A 25201-nucleotide genomic window follows, 5' to 3' on the forward strand; every position below is an offset into this window, starting at 1 on the left:
CAAACAAACCACAGAAGAGAGATTACTCTTTAGTCAGTCCAGTCGTATTCTGGTTGTCTGCGAAGTATATACCCTTATTTACTGGTGCTGCTTGCGTTGTCTGGTACTACATTGCTTGTTATTTATATTACTACCATAGTCCAGGATTTAAAAAGATGTCTTCGCTTGACCAGAGGAACGTGAAATGGAAGATTAACCAGGTAAGAATTATATGAGATACCATAGGCGGAACGAATTCGTTTTCTGCCTGTTGCTGAAGTGATAAGGGCTGGCCCTTTCATGTTTTTGAGGTATGCACACTAAATGAAAAGTCGCACAGAATAACATAAAAGGATATGCAAGTGTAGCTATAACATAGAAGTATTGTCAATGTTCATTGTAATCTACCTTATATAATTTATTTGATTTGCAATGATTAACAGACCTGCTCGAAATTTGCCGGTACGTCGCCGTCCATTGTTCACAGACTATGTCAATATATGATTGCGCATTTGTTAGCTTGCGATTGTCTTTCCAAGCATGCATGCATGGATGCAACGTAATTCTTGATATTTGCTTAGAGGGAACGTGGCCTGTGTTTCCTGCTGCAGCAACAGTTACTTGAAAACTATTATTTTCTGCTTGTGCTTGTATGATATAACGCACCCATTGTGGTATCGTCTTTCGAAGTTTATGGATATATTTTGTTAAATTTTTAAATAGGGCAATGATCGTTCATTAGGGCTCTTCAAAAATAACTTTTTTTCTCGAATCGTACTGGCTACTTGATAAAATTGTTCGGTTACCTAATTTAAGCCTACACACAAAATTTGGTTCAATTCCAGCCAGTAACCGCTTTGCTGCAGGAGAAGAAAGTTTCTATTTATTATATAAAAATAAATAATAAAAAGTTTGAAAATTTTCTGTTAACCCCATCAAAGTGTTAGGCTGTCTTAGTCTATAGAAACGATGCTCACCAAGTTTGGTTCAATTCCAACCAGTGGTAGCGGAGTTATTGCCGTCGAAAAATTTGGATTTGAATAAAATAGTATTTACGTTGACCGATTCTTTGTTTATTTAATATAGTTGTGCTCACCGTAAATACTATTTTATTCAAATCCAAATTTTTCGACGGCAGTAACTCCGCATCCACTGGTTGTAATCGAACCAAATTTGGTGAGCATCGTTTCTATAGACAGCCTAACACTTTCATGGGTGAACAGAAAATTTTCTAGTATTTATTTTTATATAATACATAGAAACTTAGTTCTCCTGTAGCAAAGTGGTTACTGGCTGGAATTGAACCAAATTTTGTGTGTAGGCTTAAATTAGGTAACCTAACAATTTTATCAAGTTAGCCAGTACGATTTGAGAAAAAAAGTCATTTTTGAAGAGCCCTATTGTTCATATACAATGTTCTTTTATCACGATCACCCCCCCTGAATATCAGCTGACAATATTCGAGTTTACGTTGATGTGAGGGTACCATTCATTACTAAATCTATGAAATGATTCAATTCAAGTAATGCGGACCAAGAAAACTAACCAAAACACTGGATGCATCAATGGAATCTGATTTTTATTCATCGTCATCACGAAATGAAAGTCAATATCCCCAAAGTTTCATGAAATAGTTTTATCGTGCATGAAATCTGCATGGAGTTAACAGGACCATTTACTAATTTTCGCCACATTTATGCTCATTGAAATCCGTATTACGACTCTACATTAATGCTCAATTGCTCAGCACTTACAGAATGCATTTTAATTATTGTCCGGCTAAAACACACTTCCAAATTCCAAGGCATTGTGTCTGATAGTTGTGGTTGAACAGAGTCAAGATTTGAGTTCTGCCTTGAAATTTGGATACATTTGCTTTTTCTGCGCCATGGTGTTGCTTTCAGACATTTTGCAATTTAAAGTATGGTATGGCGTATTTTCGTAAAAGTTGACTCCAAATATAGAATCAGCTCAGCGATTTTGGTCACCCTTAATCCTATCTGTGTTGGCAGAATCTTGCTCAGCTGGTCAAGGAATTACAGAAGGAATATCCGTCCGGGTCTCCGGTGAATTCGGAATCGGTCGTCGCCCAATATCTATGTAACATCATTGAAGCCGCATTCATACACGGACTAAAGGTATATTGGTAGAAGTCTCATAATCTTCAATTTGACTCAGACAATTTCGCAAATTAAAACTCTATGCTTGCGCGATGGTTTTTCTGATTAAAAGTCCGCCTTATTTCAGCCTTCTTACTTCGAGAAAGACCCCGGCCGCAGCAAGAAATCGCTCCCGAAGCCCCAGTTTTGGAATATCATCTGCAAAATCAGCCACACAGAAACCATAAAAAGGGTAAGCATGAATATAAGTGACAAAAGTTTGGAATATGGTACTTGATATTTTCCAGGTTGAACAATATATTCATATCGGCTGATGGCTGATGAGCGTCAGCCGGACATAGCCTATTTGGGTCAATTTTAATATGAATATATTACTTCGTTGTATTATAGAGCTGTTCATTGCTATGATGACAGATTGTGTAAAAAGTTATAATAGGTCAATATTTTGAGGTCAAGTTTCGTATATGCGGCAAATTTATGCCACCATGATTTGCCTGTTGAATGATATAATCTATCTGCAGTATCTGGACTAAGATAACATTAACCTGTTTGACAGTGGAATAAATACATTATTTATATATCTGTAGGAGCATTTGAGAGCAGGCTTGTTGTTTATTCCTAATAGCCATGAAGACAACCTCTCTAGTGACCTTCTAATCAATAATGACCCAAATCTCACTAATCCATTTCTGGCAAGTCTGCTACACAGGATGTGTGTCATTACCAGCTTGCTGGTTTCAAATAGACCAGTGTTGTAAATCCAATGTTGTATTCTGTTAGCCAGACTCAATGTAGGCTACATGACTTCATTTTCTGCAAATGAGTAGTATATTCTATGGTTATGCTACCAATGTTTACCAATGGAATATTCAATATGAATATGTGGTATAGCTGGTTAACTGAAAATGATTGAAACATGAATTCCTCCAACAAAATTTAGATTTCTAGATGCACTGCAAAGTCCTTTCCATCAAATTGATAGTAATCTCATAGGCTAATAATCTGGCAAGAGTATTGGGGCCAACCATATAGAAAAAGAATAATATTTCCTAAAAGAGCTTAAGGAAAAGGTAGGCTAACTAACATGATGTGCTGACTTTGTATTGTTGTTTGTAACTGTATCAAAGACATGATAAGTTTGACGCATGTCATTTTGGAAAATGCCAGACGAATACAATCTATTCATATTAGCGCCTACCTTACTTTGCAACTCTGCAACTAAACTATCTGCTTTCGTCTAGGTTGATGAATTGAAGTTTATCACGACGAGAATCGGAAAATGCCGAGCTTGGCTTCGCTTGACACTGAACGACAGCGCGATGACGTCATATTTATCAATGATTTTATCCAGAGAACATAAGTCCCTGCGAACGCAACACTACAGCAGCTATGGACTCTTTTTAGATGGGGAATTTGTAAGTTGCATTGTGGTGTGCATTTAATGGTCAGGGTCAGCAGTTCTGTAGTCAATGCATTGAAAGGGAGAGAAAGCTATTATCTGTTGTTATTTTCGAACAAGACCCGATGCAGTACTCGATGCAGTACTCGTAGTTTTAGCACGTTATGATGCTGAATTTTAAAACCCAGCTTGTGATGCAACCTGCAGTGATCAAATGTTAGTCGTTGATGTAAATTGAATTGCTGATGTAGTAGGCTACTCCTATAGTCCTATGTACACAATGTAACTGCCAAGTTGCTAGGTTATCTGGTGTGCGAAAGAAACGCGTCACTTCTTTCCGAGTCAAATTGACTGGTCGAGTATTCAAGATGTGTCGAGTAGACTATAGGTATTGATTTTTCACATATTCTCTGTGTTCCACCACTTTGATGCTAATTTTCAGTTAGCTCTCAGTTCAAACGCCTTTAACGAAAGTTTTTTAAACTCAAAACATCGATGAATGTTCAAGCTTTGATCACCTCTGAAGACCCCTTCTTATCCCTTGCTAAGCCATACTTTTAATACAGCCATTGCCGCAGATTAAACTGCCATAATTCGAGTTCAAGTGGATATAATGACTGGCTTATCTGCAACAGATACATACATACAGCAAAATATTGATCTGCATCTGCATCTGCATCTGAGTGCTTTATGTAATATCATATAGGCTCTAAAGATAAAGGCCTGGAATCCACTTTGTTTCAAATAGTACAATCTTGATCAGATGGGACTACCGTACGTTTTCATCTGTGTTAGTCCTACTTTTATGTCTTAATGTGTCTTTATGTCTTTCAAAAATGTCATTGAAAGAAATACTCAGACGGTTGGTTATTTCCAAATTCAGTATTTTAAATACCATTTGATTTACGATTTACCTTTGCATGCTAATGATCCGAAATTGTTGTTTGCTTGTTAAAATACTGTCCCAATTCTCTCTGTTTGTCGACACGTTGACCCGCTTTTATAGTTTCCCTTCGCAGTTTCTTTGTGGTACAATGTGCAGGATCTCCTGGTGGCATTTCTCCCTAATGAGAGTGTTAGCCAGGTAGCCTCACACAAGGTATGTTGTTCTTGGATAGCCTGAGAACTTTGATTTTAAATAGGACCAAACAAATTTGTTGACTGAAGGTAGTGAACGGCGTAGAGTTACATCGAAGTTTACTGCTTCAGTGGTAGTTGATTCTTGGCGTCTAATTGGAACGAAATGCTGGTAATCTATCTAATCTTATTTGTGGAATGATTTTATGCTCTAATTTTGATTCCGATAGGGATGGTGTGAACCTCTGAAAGGTTCAGGTTCGTGTGAACGCGAACCTTTTTGAAAGGTTCTGTGTGAACGCGAACGTGAACCTCGTGACGTCATAATGCTAATTCCAGCCCTAGATTTCAGTGAGTTGATATAGCAATGAGAACAATACTTAGCGACAACTCGGACCACATTATACCACAATGCAGGAGTAGGCTACATACTGACTTTTTAACTGTCACCAAATGTATCAAGTGGGGCAATCAAATGATATAATAATCCGATAAAATCAATATCTTCCGTCACCTTGCCAAGAATTTCGACGAGGACTTGCTGGAAAATACAAGCTTACGCCTTAACGGTATAGGTCTGACCTGACAATGTATTCGGCGTCTGAGTATTGGCACATTGATATTGAGCAGAGTGTAAAACGGGTTCCTATACTTGTTACATTACCCCATTACCAAGTTATACAGCAGTAGCCAACACCACAATCGCACGGATTTGGTTCTAATGATACAGTAAACATGACAAGTCAAGATTGACACCTGCAAGATTTTTTACATCAGAAAACGATATCAATCTCCTGGATTGGTTGAATAAGCATCATTCGATGACTACCTGTAGTGTATATCGCTCGTGATGTTGTAAGTTTGCGGGTCAAGGTCACAGCAGATAGTCACTAAATATTCACAAACGGAAAGCTGTATATTTTGAGCAAACTTTTGTAACAAAGCAAGTAAAATTATAATATTATATATATATTATTAGAATTACAATACATAAAAAAGGTTCACAGTGCAGAACCTACCAAGGTTCAGTTGTGAACGCGAACCTCTAAATTTCCGAGGTTCACACACAGAACGTGAACCTCACGTTCACACCATCCCTAGATTCCGATCTAATTCCTGGCTTTCCTGTAAATGTTGCAGAAGAAATGTATAGTACGAAATGAGCCATGCTCGCTGTGCAGACATTTGCTATTCTCGCGCTCGTGAAAATGAAATCTTGTTTTTGATTTGATATGAACGGAACTTAATTCTATGTTTTCGAATTTGGTAATTCTAATAACAATCGAATTGGAAAAAATCTGCATAGCCATTATTAGGGCAATTTTTTGTTGCAGTTGAATCCGTGGAAAGTTGCATTTATTTTTTTCACTAGAGTTACACTAAAAGACCACATTTTGGTCGGTTGACTAAAAAAAGGTCAAGTTTCCGGCTCAGCTACCGAAACACCCGTAAGAGCGTTACTTCAGTGCTGATTGACAGTGTTTCAGTCGAATTTGGCCGTGTATTTCATTATCAAAACAGTGACATAATCAAGCGATCTGTTTACATATACTGCCAAATATTTCCAGCAAAAAGTTGGTCGCATGAAAAATCGAAAAAACTTTCATGAAAAATCGAAAAAGTTGCATGGAAAAAATGGACAAAAGTTGCAAAAAGTTGCGCTATAAGATTCCTTCAAACGGCTTGAAACAGCATTTTACGTAACTTCCGAGTATTTAGGAAGCTGCCGGAAGCTGTAAGAAAAAGTTGCAAAAACTTGCCCTAGTCATTATTCTAATTCTTGTCTAATTTGAAAACAACTATGCAGCTTAGTAGCTATAATTCTAATCTAATTTGGGAACGCTGAAAGTCTTCTAGCTTTCCAAGTCTGCTTGCAGTGCCATAGGTTATGCATCTTATGGTGGGACAAATATCAATGTCATAGTCAATAGATAGTTGTGGAGTTATATCAGATCATTATTTAAGCGCTCTTGTGACGTTGTTCGAAATAACAGAAACTGTAGATGGTGGGTGACAAAGGTATTTTGAAAACTGATACTCTGCACCAACGTTGTCTCATTTATAGCAAACAAAACAAGTTATGATTAATCGTCTGGATGCGATGCGGTGCAGTCATAAGATACGGAAGCATACGTAGTAGTCCTAGTAGGGTTTCTGGCTATGACCTTTGGCTTTTATGTTATTCATGACTTCCTTGAATGAGCGTGTCAATAGCAATAAAGCATGCTGGGCATTACAAGTTATGTCGGAAAGTTGCATTGCAATGCACATTCTCTCGGATTATTCCGGCGTTAAATAGACAGTTCAACTTCGTCCAAAAGTAAATTGTTCAGATTATGATTAACAAGAGTAAAGCCTACAAAGGCATAGCAATAGTTTTGAGGTAGTCATACGTTTATCCGGGAAATGATGATATCCTGTCTGATATATAATTTCCTTTGCATCCGCTCATGGATGTAGAATCAGGGAAATCAAGGCAAAGAAGTTGCTTTCAATTTACTTTTAAATCCGACTATGATACACGCAATCTGCTTGTGTAGCTATATGGTAGCCTACCGTAAAATCGGGGAAACCTTGGAAAGTGCTTGTTGTATTGCTCATATCCAATTGGCTACATATGACCACTGACAGTGCGGGGTAATTTTAGGAACTCATGCTGTAGTATCGTCTGCTATTACAGCACTGGACATTGATCTGATTTGTTTCTTTGATTGAGTTGCCTAGGCCTGCAACTGATGAGTCATGATTTCAACGCGATTCGAAAATGCTCGATTCGAAAATGCCGGCCTGTTATGTAGGCTAATAATTTTCCAGCCTCTGGCGTCGAGACTGAAATATCAGTTGGAACGTCATAGCTTGTTACTTCAGTTGTGTAAGTGTGCTGCCATTACATCATTGCGGAATGTCATTTTATCTAAGGTCCTAATTACTAATGTCAAACCTTGATATGTCAATTGCATTGTGTACTGCCACTAGGGATTGCCATGCATGTTATCAAAGCTCCTAATTACAGGTGTACTGGTCACTAAGTTTAGATCTTTGCTTATTAAATGGGCTACTATTATAAAGCATCTGTTGATGTTGGTTATAATCAATTACCTTGATGTGTACCAGCTCTTTTGTATGTAACGTACAAATGTACTCTAACTTCAATTAAAGCAGTTAAGCTGCTCTACATGAATACGAACATGATAATAATGCTAGCACCTGCTCGTTATTAATATGTGATTCTCGAAATTCCTAGCCGGAAATTAGCTAAGGGTCGATTCAAAGACTTTTTCCAACTTTATAAAGTTGTCAATGCAACTGAAGTTTCCTGGAAATGATGTTGATAAATGTATCCAGCGCCTAAATATACCTCAGAATTTGTAGTGCGGACTTTGAGCCCTTATTAACACCCTGTGACAGGTTTGCCGTTTGCTGACACATAACTTCTCACATGGTTTATAACATGTTAGGAGTTGAAGTGAATGCTTGACATGCAGTATTGTTCATATTTATAGAATTAGTACAGATATTGTGCAGTTACTGGTTTATGTTCTGTCTTAGCTCAGCTACTTTCCATTATGACTTTCTAACTGACCATGGTTCGAATTTATGAAAAGACATCTTGTTTCATTTCCTGCAGATATAATCGGTCAGTGCGATTATCTTGCAGAAATACTGGCGAGGGTCATAGTTCCAAGTCCAGGAGAGGTTAATCTGCCCCTCGGGCAGGTTTTCTGTGTTATCTTGAAATGACCGCAAAGTAGGCTACCTGCAATCGATTATACAGTTCCGTCAGAATCTTCTACAGTTATGCACAGAACACAATTTCGTTAGTTTACGTGCAATGATATAGCATAGTTTTTGAAATATCAAATGCTTTTTTCAATCGCGCGTAAATCGTGTGATTGATTTCGCCGTGATGTCAGCAGACGATTAGTGTGCGTCAACACGCCATATTTTCGTGAATATTGCCCTTTGAGAGTAGGGCTAATCATGCGACTGCGACTCGATTGTTATATAACAACGGCAGTGTAGATGCGGTTGCTTATTAAAACCTCATTTCGCTATCTGTACTTTGGTCCAATACTCTCAAGCCATTGGCAGTCTGTGTTCCACTTACATTAATTGAGATCTGGATGCTTCATGATTAAATTGTCATTGATGTCACTAAAATTATGCGAGGCATAAAGTAGTGCACCATTTTCAGCAGTTGTAACTTGATGCCATTTAGCTCACGAGTATAACAATAACTGCGTATTGTTATGATGTGGTGACTTACCGTTATTGATTCCGTCTCTATGAATTAGACCCTCCTTGTAACTTTGGAAGGTTCTGAGAACCGTCAAAAATAAAAATTATCCCCTGAACCTAATTACATTATATGTATGCAGTTCAAATGTAAATGCTGCCTTTTCGATATAATATATTTAGATGTGGTTCTATTGAAGCCTCTACGAGGCAAACTTCACGAATTTCAGTTACAGATCACTAACTTGATTGTGATCGTTCGGAATCGTTTGAATTAAATGCGACTTCGCTATTTGCTAGAGGGTCTATTTAAAAATTGATGCTTATTTCTCTAATGGAAAATCGTCTTATACTTCTTATATTTTTGAATTGAGGTATAAAATTATAATATATTTGACTGACCGTGTTTGTTAGATAAAGGTGTGGTACTGGTATTTAGTTTTTGAAGATAGTGGTACTTTTTCACTCTTGAAACCTCTAGTTCTATTTGTACTGTGTTTCGACGTATTGTTATTATTTTCAGTCCGATATCTTCCTGCGTCATCTTAACGGTATCGAGGCGTTGCCGTTCGATTTGAGCTGCAACTCGTCGATTTTGAACGACTGGACCAAGACCCCGCTCGAACTGGCCGGTCTGGTGCCTCCCTCGTCCTCCGACCCGCTCTACAAGATTCTGAAATTGAAGTGAGTAGATTCAGGGATAAGAATTAGTCTAGTTATGAAATATGTGATCGAATCATGTCTGATGAACAACTTATTCTTCAATGGTTTTTCCTTGTATTTACAATGTGTTTTCGATGTGTTCGTGTCACAAATTTTTTCGCTTCTACAGCAGACAATTAGAAGCCAAAATAGCCTGTGTAATGCGTGTTTTCAATGTTTTATTCAAAGAGTCTTTGATCTTATACCGCAGAGAATAAGTGCGCCTTCTTATAATAGCCTGCCTTGTGTTTTTTCATGTCTTTTCATGAGGTTTTGATCTTCTGCGCAGAGAATTGGCACCTAGAATAGCGTAGGTGTTTATCTCCTGGTTGGAGTTTGTTTTGTCCTCTGTCACACCTATTCATCAATTTTTACTGATAACTAGGGCTCTTCACAACTAATTAGGTGTTTTCGCACATAATGTTAAAAACTTTTTGACTCGAAAACACTCAAATTTTTACACGGAATAACTTTATTTTAACGAAATCCAGACCTATGAAGAATTCCGGTAGTTAGATCACTTATTATGGTAAAAATAATTGAAATTTGTTGTAGTACAACAACAAAAGATACTTTCCTACATTATCGGGTAGAAAGTGTCCGTCCTTACTAAGTATCTTGACAAAAATGGAGAAAGAACGTTCAACAGCAGCAGTTGTTGGCTGACAACACTCGTGCGTACGCTGCTGGCGACAAACCGTGTCGCTTCATTCTGACAATGTTGTCTACACAATTTTTCATCATGCGCTTCTTCATATAAGAATCAGTGCCCACGCAGTCTTGCTCCAGTTAGGATATTGCGGTACGTTGAGCATAACACCATGTCAACGTATTTGTTTCATTTGACCGTTTATGATTCACAATGCGCAGATAATGGGCCGTCCACAACGGTAGGCTTATAAAGTATAAGCTAGAAGCTGTAAAACGTCAAATGGTAACGTCACCGACAGTGCAACCATCCACTATACAAACAAAATGCAGGTTGCAAAAAATTTTGACTTTGTAAACAATTTTGAAAATTTTTCGACCTAACGCTACAATTTTGACGAAATTTCGACTTATTTTGACATGTCAAAAAAAAATCGCCCTAATGATAATTTAGTGTGTGTGGCTCAAAGCCCACTGGATTCCGAATCACTCAGGCACTCGATTACACCCGGCGCTGCTCATAACTACAACGAAGAGCTATGAATTTTCACGTTGACAATATCCTACTTTTCATCGAAGGACCAACAACAACCGGACGCCTTCAACTGGACGTTCCATATTCAAACATCGCGGTTCTGCCCCGGCCCTGCTGGGCATGGACATCGCCAGTCGGTCTTTACCATCTATCACTGCGGAAGAGTGGAGTAAAAAATACGGAAAGTAAGGTCCATCTCGTGTGCGTTAATTGGCAATCTTTGCAGTAATAGACGCTGGGCCTTAACTAAATATATTTTAATTCAATTCTCAATTGCAAAATGTAAGAGGTTGAAGAAGGGTTGTTAGCAAGTCACAAGTTTTACAATTCAATCTTACTTTTATAGTTTTGACTTAAGTCAAGTCGAGTCATTTTCAATTCATCACCGAGTCAAGTCCGAGTCATACTGTGGAGACTTCCGATCCGAGTCCAGGGTTGTAACCAAGTCACAACGTTCCGAGTCACAAGTCAATCTCACTTTTCTAGTTTTGACTCGATTCAAGTCGAGTCATTTTCAATTCACCGCCGAGTTCGAGTCCGTAGAGGGCCGAGCCCGTGTCATACTGTTTTGACTCGAGCCCAAGTCATTGTATTCACTGTTCAATTTTCAGTTCAATGTGGTTCAAACCACTTTTTGCGACTCTGGTCGAGTGACATAGATTGGCTCGCACTCATAATATCGTAGTTTTCCTCACTCCCAACAGTTTCTGGCCCTCTTTTCCAAGTATCAGGACTGATAGACGAAATGCCGATAATGTGGGGACTTTACTGTTCTTCGAAAGTACAATGAAATGGCTGTCTTGGCCGTCCCAGTCTCGAGTGATGTGACTTGGTCCGAGTCATGCACAATTACTCGTACGAGACGAGTCGATAGAAAAATTGACTCGAGTCTAGTCGAGTCATTTGACTAATTTGAGAAAATGACTCGAGTCAAGTCGAGTCATGACTCGAGTCATTACAACCCTGCCCAAGTCACAGTGTTCACTGTTTCACCGTTTTTAAGAAAATGATTAAATGAAGCGAGTCAACAAAAAAAATGTGAGTCATTACAACCATGGATCGAAGGCTTGGAAATTCCGAACATTTTTTCACGTGATATAGAGCTCATGTTCTGTGTTCAACAACGCCTAAAGTGATGTGCCAAACATTTCAACTTCAAGTTGAAATTAGCTGCTCGATGATGATTGGAAATAGAAAAATTGGTGCTGCGAGATTATGTAACAGGGTTGTAATGACTCTAGTCAGGACTCGACTCACGATTTTCTGATGACTCGACTTGACTCGAGTCAATTTGTGTATTGACTAGACTTGGACTCGAGTCATCAGAACCTGCTAAAAGTGAGAAAAATTAGTATACTATGAATGCGAACCATTCAAAATCACCAAACAGAGTTATAAAAAGCGAGTTCATCAAGATTCTAGCTGGAAACTGAGCAGTCAACGTATTGACTTGGACTCGGACTCGAGTCATAATACCAGGACTCGACCATCTGATTGATGACTTGGCTCCGGACTTGACTCGAGTCAAAATTATAGAAGTGAAATTTACGTGTGACTCGGAGCCTTGTGACTTGGTTACAACCATTTATGTAATAGTGAAAATTACGTAGTGATGACCTAGGTTTCCGTTCTGGTCTCTTCTCACACCGTTCTCTTGTTGAATTTACAGAGAAAACTCGCCGCGTACGTCGGAAACTATACCCGAAGAAACTGAAACAGGTGATGTTTTGTCGACCTTGGCTGGAGCTGGATTACAGATGAATCATTTTAGACTTAGTTAGAATGATGACAAGAAGTTCCTGTCAAGATTGATTCTTTTAGATATCGACAGAAAATATCGACTTTATGAGCAAAAATATGTTGCATTAGCATATTGGCTCAAATTCTAATATCGGCCGGACTCGAAGCGAAATTTTGTGTATATTTTGACTTGCCTGTACACTTGAACTTTGTAGTTCAAAGTGCCCCCCCTGCTACACCTTAATAATTCTACTCCGCATTATATCGAGCGTGTGACCTAATTTTAACTGGTAATACTCCTATTGGTGATCAATGTGCGTCAGTACAATCATGCATTTATGCCAGCCCTGGGCGGAAATGTATTTCGTACGCCAATGATAGAGTCATGGCTTGTTGTGATTAGCAAGTAGCACTGTGCCGACCATGCTGTTTTTTTGTCGTTAGTATTGTCATTTCTGTCCCGATTTTTAGACGGAAACGTGAAAGAGGAAGAATCAGTCTTGCATGAAAGAAAATTGCGGAGAAGGAAAAAATCGATTGTTAGTATTCTTTAGAATTTTCTTTCTTACTTTTCGCGATTCAACTTTGGTTTGCGGTGACTTGTGGTCGGACTGACGTTGTAATTTGCGACCGGGATGTTCTCTAACAGGGGTTATCATGTGCACTCGAATCGGAAGCTAATATTATTTGTGAGTGATGCATCACATCCAGTAGCAAGGGCCGATAGAGCGTTTCATCATAAACACGCGGTCTGGCCTTCTCTCGCTGCGTGTTTCTGGTGAAACGCTCTAACAATTGTTGATAGTGTCGATTGCATTAGTGGAGCAAGAGCGGTTGGTCTTGGCTTGTTTGAAAGAAGTGATATCTGTCGTAGTGAATAGCACGCACCAATTTGCGCTTGGTACACGTTGTGGACTCTATTAGGTAGTAACCAAAACTTGTGTATTTTTACATAAGGTTAACTTGCTCTTCTTGATTATATACACGTTTGGTTGTCCTGTTCTCGTTTGGCTTTATGGCGTGGCTGGTTAGACGTTGACATTCTGAATCCAACGATATATTACTTGTTGGTTTCGCATCCCATTACGGTCGTGTTTTACAGTTTTGAAGAGTGAAGCAACATTTTTAACATGTATGACTATGGCTGAACTGTTCTTCTTGCAACAGAGCAGCACGAAAGGCAGCTGGTCCAGTCTGAGCAGCTCTTCGACGCCCGCCAGCCGATCTCCGGTGACAACCCCTCGGACAGGTAGCTTCTGCGAAACGCCGATGGTCATAGAGCTGCAGGTTTGCGAGACAACGTCCTTTTGTGCTTCCGCTGCGTTTGTTTGTGCGTCGATTCCATCGTGAAATTTTAAAAGTTTTCGTCGGAGATTTTTTTTCATTCCAAAAAACGGATTTGAAGATGGTTCAAATTTCTGTCGAGCTAGATCGCAATTTGAAGGTGGGATTTGGAAGAAAAGCGGGACGTCCGGGGTTGTAACCAAGTCACAGGGTTCCGAGTCACAAGTCAATCTCACTTTTATGGTTTCGACTCGAGTCCAGTCGAGTCATTTTCAATTCACCATCGAGTCGAGTCCGAGTCCAAGTCAGCTAGTAGAGGGTCGAGTCCGAGTCATAGTGTTTTGACTCAAGTCCGAGTCATTGTGTTCAGTTTTCAGTTCAATCCAGTTCAACCCACTTTTATCAACTCTGCTCGAGCGATATAGAATGGCTCGCTTTCATAATATCGTAATTTCCTCAGTCCTAACAGTTTCAGGCCGTATTTTCCAAGTATCAGGACTGATAGACGAAATACCAATAATGTGGTGACTTACTATTCTTCGAAGTTACAATGAAATGTATGTCTTTGCTGCCCTAGTCTCAAGTCATATGACTTGGTTTGAGTCAAACACGATGACTCGAGTACATGTTGCGTCGATAGAATAATTGACTCGAGTCGATGACTTGAGTCGCCAAAAAATCGCGACTCGAGTCGAGTCATTACAACCCCATTACAACTCTACTCATTTGTAATTCAGTAATTTGCATTATAAGTTATTTTTAGGTCCTTGGTTCTAGTTCTAGTAAAGTTTTGAAAAGTGAGTACCGTAATTTTCCGAATACAGTGCGCCTCCATGTGTAATACGGACCCTTAAAATGACGTGTAAATTCTGGGGAAAAGCCTGTACCCATGTAGAGTACGCACCCTGCATTCGCAGTACATGAATAGTTGTTTTAGTACACGATGTTGCTCGGTTATGAGATGTCACTGTCGAACAATGATGACATAACCGTCGCTAATCATAATTAGAGCCCGACCGATATTGGATTTCAGAGCCGATACCGATTAGACCGATATCCAGTACCTCCACCGATAACCCCGATATATTCAGCCTATTCAAAAGATATGGAATGTAGCTCAAGGCCCATATTTAACACCTCAGAGCATTTATTTCAACAACTTTACAGCCATTGATATGCTTGAACATGAAATATATGATATAGGGGCTATATAAATATATCAAAAAAGCACCAATCCAGCAGTAGCAGATTACAGTTCACGAAGCACAATTTCTCGGCCCTTTCTCCAAGGAGTGAACTTCCGTGGTCCTCCATAAATGATGTATATAGTACTAAACACAGTAAGCAGTCTTTCACTTGGTACCATAGTTAGTAGCACAGCAAGAATTGGAAATCTTTCTTCATTTCGGTTCCACTGCTCCCTTGCAGGGGATCTTTCCTTCATGGTTTCACTAAATATTGATATTCTTCTGGCAGTACACCTGGAGCCTTCAGCACATCATTAACAAATAGCTGAAGAGAAGGAGCAAAACAACTCAAATTGTCCACGTCTGTAACTGCTCCACCCATCCCCTTAGGCCTTCACCATGACCAGCATTTCAACAATCAATTGATCAATAATAATTGGCCAATGTCATCTTGGAATCAAAAATTTCCGTATCAATTATTGGCTTTACTCCACGTTTGCTTGATTTTCTTGCCCTCTATGCTCGCATATTTTCTATCATGGTGGCCCTGCAGGCCTCAGTCAGACGGCTTCATACATTACTGGTATAATTAGCTCTGTTGGTCTTGGTACCGAACCAATAGCACTATCTTCAGAGAAATGTTTCCACGCGACGCTTTTCTCTATCATCACGAGGGTCGGTCCAGCATGATTGAAGTTCTCATTTGCCTTACTGATTGAAATCTTCTGACAACTCTCCATCCAACTGCACGCTGTCTTCATGGTGATCGAATACTGCAGGGGGAGTCCCACGAAGTCAGTGGGGCATAACGGTGGTTAGTTATCTACAATATTTTTCAGATAGGCAGTTAGGCACGCCTACTGCCTGTATGCAGTATGCATTATATGCAGCTTGGCCATTTATTTTTATAATTTACCGTCCTCACGTCTTCTATCGACTTCTCTGACTCCCTGCCACCATGTTGTGACGTCACGAAAATGGCCGATATTTTTTTACCTTCAATGGCCGATACCGATATTTCTCTCCAAGCGTGATATCGACTCGATATTATCGGCGAGCTGATAATCGGTCGGGCTCTAATCATGTTACAATTAACGGCATTGTCTCTAAACGTGAGTAGATAGTAGCCAAAGCCTGTGAGGTCGGCGACGCGATAGCTCAGGCTAGCGACACACGGCATCTTGCGCACGAGGCCTATTACAATTACAGATGCCATTGCTCAAGCCAACTGTTATGTCGGTCGCACCAGTCCTGTTGGAGATGCGACTGATTACGCAAACGATTATAGTTACGCACATGGCCTCTTGTGTATGCGATTGTTAAGGCATGTCGTTTACGCGATGAATCAGCAAGGATTGCCGCACACGCTTGTAGCAATCGGCGACCTAATTTCGCTCGCGTACGGACGGCAAATCAACTCAGCAAGAGTTCGCGTGCTGTGTAGACGACTCTCGTTAATTGGGAACACGCTTTTCGTTAATACGAATTACGGGGCACGATGGCTAGAGGTGATGCGCAATTGGGAACAATTTGTTCCGAACAAACATGAAGAAAGGTCTGATTCCAAGTTTTTGGTCGAGGGATATTTTTTTCAAGGCTTGCTGTACCCATGTATAATACGCACCTCCCTATTTTAGGGCAAAAAATCGGTAAAATTTTGCGCATTATACATGGAAAATTACGGTAGGTATAGTTTATAGATGCGCATTTAAAAACCCAGTTGTTTGTAGAAGTCTGGTCCCAACGTCTCGAGATGATCTTTCTGAAGGCGCGTTTTCAGTTTGCTGCTTCTGTGCAAAAAATCTCATTTAATTCAGTTGCGACGCTACCCACATTCCGAATATTCACCCCAATTTGACCGCTGACCCTGTCCAACTTGTATTTCAGAAGCGAGTCTCGGAAATGTCCTCGAAACGAAAAAACTCAATCACCGCAGTTTCCGCGGACGCCAGCGACAAAACCCCCAGCCCGGCAAGCCCGAACCGCGGACCCTCGCCCAGCAGCAGTCAGGACAGCGTTCCACATTTCGACGCGTTCCCACCGCGAGACCCCGGGTCCTCATCCACCCCGCAACACGAAAGTAGCTCACCCGATTTAATCTCAAATTCGGGCTCGATTCAACAAAATTTTTCATCATCTCCAATCGAAAGTAGCGATAAAAATAAATCTGATCAAAATCCAATACCTAACGACAGCGCAGACGCTATCGACATCTATTCGTCGTCTTACGCACACGAATCGAAATCTGAAAATCTAGACGATAGCATCGGGAATAGCTTGTCTCGAATTGGTGGCTGGTCAGCCCCGGACGTTCCCAAAGAGAAGGGGGTAGAGTCCAGCAAAAGCTCGAAAGACAGCGAGCGGGCTTCCGCAATCAGCCGAAACGACAAGTCTTCTTTGGAGGAGGTTCACGAGCCCATAAAATGGTCCACCCCCGACAAACTGTCTGAAAAAATGACGGAAAAACGCGTTTTTAACGTCGACAAAATGCCGGAGATCTTTATAAGGCGCGAGGGGTATCTGCGTAAAATGGGGGACAAGTTCCACAAGTGGACCAGCCGGTGGTTTGTGCTACGCGGCAAAACTCTGAGCTACTATACCGGCAAAGATTCCGATGAAGTATTAGGCTGCGTCGATTTAGCTGACGTAGTGTCGGTGACGCAGTACGACTTGGATAACGATCCCAGCTTTGCGGTGTCTCTCAACGATGGCACAAAGCATCATATGGCGTCTAGCAGTAAGTCCGCGATACAAGGGTGGGCCGCGGATATCAAGATGATGATAAAGGGACCGGAGACGGTGGAAGTGGAGCCTCACGAAGACATTTACTCTCCGAACTACATCGAGGAGTATGAGATCATCACGGTGGCCAGCCCGGAGCCAAAAGGTAGTGATTTTTGGTCTGTTTATTAGCAATTTTTATCAGTTCGATACACCACAAAAAGGGCGGTATGATGAAAAGATAGGTAAGGGTCGAAGCGACTTGGAGTAGCCTTCAAAATCGGACACCCACCTTGGCCTAGGCGATGTACTGAGGAATGCACACTAGGGCTCTTTTTTTCTCAAATCACACCGGCTACGTGATCAATTTTGTTAGATTACCTGATTTAAGCCTACACACCAAATTTGGTTCAATTCCAACCATTAGCCGCATTGCTACAGGAGAAGAAAGTCTATTTATTATGTAAAAATAAATAACAAAAAATTTGAAAATTTTCTGTTCACCCCATGAAAGTGTTAGGTTGTCTATAGAAACGATGTTCACCAAATTTAGTTGAATTCCAACCAGTACAAGCGTAGTTATTGCCATTAAAAAATTTGAATTTGAATAAAATGGTATTTACGGTAGGCACCACTCTAATAAATAATTAGAGAATTGATCATCGTAAATACTATTTTATTCATAATCCAAATTTTTCGACGGCAATAACTCCGCTTCCACTAGTTTATATTGACCGAATTTGGTGTACATCGTTTGTATAGATAACCATACACTTTCATGGGGTGAACACAAAATTTTCAAATTTTTCATATATTTTTATATAATAAATAGAAACTTTCTTCTGTAGCAATGCGGCTACTGGCTGGAATTGAACCAAATTTGGTGTATAGGCTTTAATTATGTAACCTAACAATTTTATCAAGTAGCCAGTGTGATTTGAGAAAAAAATTCATTTTTGAAGAGCCCTAATGCGCACTCCATGAAAAGTAAAGGCTGGAATTTTACGATTTCAAAGTCTGGATTTGAAACTCTTGACTTAATTTGTGTTTTTTAGATTTGAACTTTGCCTGAAATAGAAGTAATGGTCGGTAATTGATTGATCGGAATCGCAATATTTGATTGTGATACATTGAATTTTGACACAATACTGAATAATGATTTCTTTTTGAAACGGTGTAGTTGAAATTGTAATGTTTTGTGATCGATTGTGTTCGATTACAATTTCCGACCCGACCCCATTTTATAGTGTCGAGGGAAAATTGTAATTGATGACAAGATTCAAATTTTAAGTTAGTAGTCTGGACTTAAAACTCTGTCTGAAATCGCAAGTTACGTGGAATCGTTTGGGATATGCGTTTCAAAGTTGGCAATTTAAAACTTGTGTTCGTATTTGAGGCCCTGGCCCCGCATAACGTTGTGTAATTCGGCATTTCGACTCTACTGAGGAGTAACCTCCTTTTTGTCCCGTCATGGGTCGGTACATAAAACAGAACTCACACCACCTTGGGACATATTTACGTAGGGATGGGTGCATTTGACGCATTTCGCCGGTTGAAATGATGGCGAAAGCACGATTGGTTACCTGAAAGTGATGTTACCCGGGTTTACATTTTTATGCGAGCTGGAAAATTGGTAAAAGACACAAGAATTGTTGTATTTCACTCGTTTAACTGATCGTGATGAGTGCGAAACAGGGTTATAACCAAGTCACAAAACGAGTCACAATTCAATCTCACTTTATAGTTTCGACTCGAGTCAAGTCGAGTCTTTTTGAATTCACCACAGAGCCAAGTCAGTGGGCCGAGTCCGAGTCATCGTGTTTTGACTCGAGTCCAAGTCATTGTCGGTGTATATGCTGCAAAAAACATCAAGGACAAAAATATACTACGTCCTTTCCTGTCCATTGTCTTCACGCTTCAGTTTTGAGTACAATCCAGTTCAACCCACTTTTATCAACCCTGCTCGAGTGATACAGAATGGCTCACGTTCATAATATCATAATTTTCCTCAGTCCCAACAGTTTCTGACCCTATTTGCCAAGTATCAAGACTGATAGACGAAATACCAATCACGTGGTGACTTTATTGTTCTTCGAAGTTACAATGAAATGTCTGTCGTGGCCGTCCTAATCTCGAGTCATCCACAGTGACTTGAGTACAAGTCGAGTCCTCCACTGCAACTCGAGTGCAAGTCGAGTCAATAGATAAATTGACGCTAGTCGAGTCATTTTACGCATTTGAAAAGATGAGTCGACTCACCAAGAAACTTGTGACTCGAGTCATTACAACCCTTGTGCGAAAGCGAACTTCTGTACCAGAAAGTGATATCCGACTGATTGCCATCCTAGCTATGATATAAATTGGTGGAATAATTGATTTCTGCATACATTGAAGGTGCCTGTTCTGATATCTATTTCTTTTCAGGCGGTAACACCAGCTGGTTCTCCTCCATGGTGGCCCACATTGGCAGGTTGCCCAACGAACGTGGCCTCGACACCCAGAGCTATCAGTGCGCGGACTGCGCGTCTCCGATCGGCATCATCCACGGCGCACCCAGGGTGTGCGGATATACCGGTACGGCTTGTTAGTTCTCAATAGGGCTGAGCCGTTTGTGCCTCACTTTGTACTGCATACTTCGTATGCTGCGGTACTACCAATTTAAGTTTCAAGGCTCCCACAGCAGACAGCAACTCTTAGTGGCGAGGCTGCGCATAATTTCAATACTCGAACAAATGATCTCTCACTACTTGAACAAAATCACGTGCATTAATTCTCGATTCAGATTCAAGCACTCAAATCATTGTGCCCAGCTCTACCCGTGAATCAACTTTCGAACTTATGAAACGGCCTGAAATCGCAAAAGTTTTTTCGCTTTGTAAATTTACATGACTTGACTTGTGACTGGGGCAATTTTTTTTTACCTTTAAAACGGCATATTTTTACCTAAAAAAAATTTTGTCCGCGTGTATGTAAATTTGATGTTTTCGCACGTAATGTTGAAATTGTACTACTTATCTTCATTTCTGGTTGGTAGTGTCTGTCCTTACGAAACAGTTCGTCCTGGAAATACTTTTTTGACTCCGAAACAGACGAATTTTTACATTGAAAAATTGTTATTTCAACGAAATCTGAAACGATGAAGAATTCAACCTGTTTCGTTGGACCGTTTATGATTCACAATGACCAGACAATGGGCCGTCTACAGTAGGTGTCTTCAAAAATGACTTTTTTTCGCAAATCCCACCGTAAATATACTATTTTATTCAAATTTAGTGAACATCGTTTCTATAAACAACCTAACACTTTCATGGGGTGAACAGAAAATTTTCAAATTTTTTGTTATTTATTTTTATATAATAAATAGAAACTTTCTTCTCCCGTAGCAATGCGGCTACTGGTTGGAATTGAACCAAATTTGGTGTGTAGGCTTAAATTAGGTGACCTAACAGTTTTATCAAGTAGCCAGTACGATTTGAGGAAAAAAGTCATTTTTGAAGACCCCTAACAGTGGTTGGCCTGTAAAGTAGGCCACAGGCTGTAAAATGTCGAATGATAAGTTCAGCGACAGTGCAAACATCTACGATACAAACGAAATGCAGGCTGCACAAAAATTTTGACTTAGGTCAAATATCGCTACAATTTTGACTAAAATTCAACTTATTTTGACCGATCAAAAAATATCGCCCTGATTATGCCTTTTTGAAAATGACTCGACTTGAATCTTGTCCACAATCTTGTGGTGACCCGAAACGACTTGCCACTCCAAGCACCTAACACTAACGCACATGTATCGTTTCCTTCTCCAGGCCAGTACTACTGCTGGCAGTGTCACGTGAACGACGAGACCCAGATCCCGTCGCGTATCGTCCGAAACTGGGACTTCCGCAAGTACAAAGTCGCCAAGCGCTCGAAGTCCTTCCTCGAACAAGTGTTCAGCGAACCGCTGATCGACATGTTCGAGCTGAACCCCGGCATTTACAAGTACATCGACGAGATGGGCAAGGTGCTGAGGACGCGTCAGCAGCTGGTGCATCTCAGGTCGTACATGCAGACTTGCAGGAAGTTCGACATGGAATCGGTCGCTAAAAAGTAAGTGGATAGTAACTATAAGACAGTATTGTACGCTATAGTAGTTGGAAGATTTTTTTTTCAAATTTTAGTGCTTGAATAGTACATTCATATTGAAATGAACCCGAATATTTTTGGCCGACACTCGTCAGAGGTTATCGTCAGCGACTAGTAGAGAGAATTGGAAAGAACATCGTATATCAACAATCGTATCACAAAATATGACGTCACCAGCACGAAATTTCGAATACGAGAGCTTTCAATGTACTATTTTTTAGATGGCACACGAACTCTTTTTGTTGACACAGCCTTAGCAGGTGTATTTCGATAAAAGCAGACTCCGAGGCACACAAATGAAAGCGTTGAGGTTTTGTACCTTCAAGAATCTCTTAAAATTTTGATAGGCTGCATAATATAGAAAAAATGCGTATAATATAATTTAATAATAGTATAATTTGGCTCCTTTCCCACCTGCGGAAGTGTAGTTGTTAGAGTTGAAGTTTTTGGATTTATCTCAAAAAAGCAAGGTTTTTTAAAATTTCGCTGGCTACCCCATGAAGTTGTTAGATTGCCTAAAAAGTGATGCATGCGTAGCAAATTTGGCTCAGTTCCGCTCAGTAGAAGCGAAGATATCGGAATCCGCGAGATGACTTGGAGAAATGTCATTTTTCGGACTCCACTCCCGAAATTTTCGTATTTAGTCAATTCGACTCACATTTCGCGTAATTTGTGGTATTTTGAGCTAAATCGGAATTATGAAATTGTCAAAAAAGAAGACATTTTGGCGAAGCGAAGAGATTTTTTGAGAAGGAAGACAAATCCTAAAGCAGGACATATAGTTACTCTATTGTTACTCTTGACTCGAAGCGAAATTTTTGAGTCAATTTCAAGTCTGCCTGGTAATAGGTGTCCACTAAATAATCGCTGTACCTGTACTTCCATGTTCTTGATACGCCAATGTAACATGGGAGAGAAACCTGTCATTCGGCCCGACTTGATTTGAGTCACCTTCGCAAATCGAGTGTCTTGACTTGACTCGAGTCGAAATGTGCCTCGATATGACTTGCGATACGAAGATAGTGACTCGATCCAGACACTGCTTTAAACATCCTTTCTGATTATTCGCAGACTCGGTTCGAGACCCCACTTTCTCGAAAACAGCCATCTCTACTCGGTACAGGACTTGTGCGCAGTATACGATCGCTCTCTGGCCGGCGAAATCGGCAAAATAGTCGCTCAAGGCATCAAGCACGCATACGGCTGTTCGCTGTGCGCCGCGAAAGGCTTCTACTGTGAAATTTGCGGCAGCGACAAGGTGATATTCCCGTTCGAGACTGACGCGACCGTGCAGTGTTTCGAGTGTAAGGGTTTGTTTCACCGGGACTGCAAGAACGAAGGGTGCCCGCGGTGTGAAAGACGTCAACGGCGTTTGTTAGCGGAGATGGAGAACCAAGCCGTGGGCTCAGAGTCTGATTGAGTTAACCCATGGGTATTAATAATAAGACGGTCGTCTATTATGGAGTGTTGATTTCGACGCACACACGCAATGATTTACTGATTGCAAGACATGGAAAACCAAGTCATAGGTCCTCCGATATCTGCTGATATCCGGTGATATTCTATTACGTGGTGCTGATTACCACGGACACAAGCCTTGATTTACTGATTGCAAGAGATGGTGAATCAACCCTTGTAATCTGGCTGAGTCAACCCATGGATACAGATATTCAGCGCCCTTTAAATTGCGGGTGCCGAATTCAATGGCCGCGGGCAATGATTTACTGATTTTCAACTATTAAATCCTAAATGTGAAACCTTGTGCCTCACCCCTACTCCCAGATACTTGATTGACTGTGGATTAATTTTTTGTTTGGATAAACATAGTCTCAACTCTTGCCCCCCATATATTATATCCTAGATGTGAAACCTTGTTCCTCACCCTTGCTATCTGATACAAATCAATTATTGTCTGCACAATCACATTCTTGGATCTACTCAACCTCGGCTCAATTCTAATCCCTCTATTCAAACCAGGTTTGAAACCTGGCTTAATTTTATCCCTTTCTACTCAACCCAGGCTTGATTTCCCATCGTCTATTCAGACCCAGCTTTAACACATCTCGATAGTGACCCTACCGGAGTACATGACCTCGTCCTACTCTGAATCCCAAACTGGGCTTAACTGCCGGTGTGCTGCTTTGTTTACTGACACTTGTAATGCAACATCCGAACGAATTTGTGCCTCACTCAATTTTTCTATTGTTTTTGGTACTTTTGATTCTTTATCATGTTACGCCAACTGACTATTTATTGTTTTTCTTTCCGATATATTGTCTCTTACTGTCTTACATCTGTCGCAGCCACCATACGGAGTGGACTTATTTCTCGTGTTGAACTGCTCCGAAATGTTTTGAACCAATGCGGCAGACAAGTGGCACTTGTGTCCAGCTACTGCGTGAATCATATATACACGTTACGGATAGATTTGAATTGATCATCGCTAATATGGGATATGGAGGAGGTGACGTAATACTGAGGACTTGAAGAAAGCTAGGCAGGCAGTGGTACAGGGATGTCAAACATTAGTACCCCAAAATGTAATATTCTCTCGGAAAGATTCCTAATATTCGATCCTGAATCAGTTGACTAAACTATGCTCGATTTATGTCAGTCATATTCGTTTCCGGCCACCTCTGTGGGCAGATATATCAAAATCAGCGAGCCTAGCGGAAATTACGAGAACAACACCTAGCGTGAGCGCAGGTACTACTTAAAATGCATCCAGCCTCTATGGACTTTGTACTTATCGGCCTATAGTGAGGGAAACTTATGAAAATCTGTGAACTATATTGTTACCAATCAATTTCTTCACCAATATGTTTTTTAAGGTGTGTAATAACATGTGATAAAATGTTGAAGTTCAACTCTTGTGGGAAACCCCCCCAAAAAGCTGTTAAATTTGACGAATTAAAAAAAAATTAAAATTAAAATTAAAAAATCTTTATCGCCCATAACTTACTTAGGACGGGTTTGGACGGAATGGTTTTCCATATGTTTCTCAATTGATCGTTAACACTTATATTTCACTACAGGCTCTGCTTTGTGAAAAACGCCACACCCACTTCTATATTCATGCGCAAAATAGTCTTTATTTCGCATAGTCATCTTCACTGAAGAGGTTGCTTAATTCTCACGCACAATATCCGGCATTTCAACAGGCAATGCCTGTGCCTTCATCGGACTCAACATCATCGTGACTGCAATTTTTGCATTGTAAGGCCTTTACATAGGCCTACTCCACAGGTCGAAATGCACGTGACCTCATTCTTCTTGCAGCTGTACATTCGGTCGCTGCAATCTCTATGACAACTACAGCTTGTGAACTGCAATAGCTCATCAGGAGCCAACGGTTCCAGTGTTGGAACTGGCTCATATCCATTCACGCCTATTGTCCATCCGTAATCGCTGGGATTCGGAGACATGTTCTGTAAAATAATCCAATCTT

At 40.4% G+C, this 25201-nt stretch overlaps 1 protein-coding gene across 1 annotated transcript; it reads left to right on the top strand.

The window, feature by feature from the left end:
• LOC145448659 (pleckstrin homology domain-containing family M member 1-like) lies at positions 1–24178 on the top strand. The gene is made up of 13 exons (XM_080327113.1): positions 1–200; positions 1992–2117; positions 2227–2331; positions 3341–3514; positions 9335–9495; positions 10741–10881; positions 12366–12415; positions 12908–12975; positions 13604–13723; positions 16795–17794; positions 20053–20202; positions 21435–21717; positions 22825–24178. Exons 1-13 carry the CDS (start codon positions 156–158, stop codon positions 23171–23173), a joined length of 2772 nt encoding a protein of 923 aa, XP_080183239.1. The 5' UTR covers positions 1–155; the 3' UTR covers positions 23174–24178.
• The last annotated feature ends 1023 nt before the right edge of the window (positions 24179–25201 follow it).

Source organism: Botryllus schlosseri, chromosome 1 (assembly GCF_051294905.1).
Source record: "Botryllus schlosseri isolate E-star chromosome 1, Bs_hap1, whole genome shotgun sequence".
NCBI lineage: Eukaryota > Metazoa > Chordata > Ascidiacea > Stolidobranchia > Styelidae > Botryllus > Botryllus schlosseri.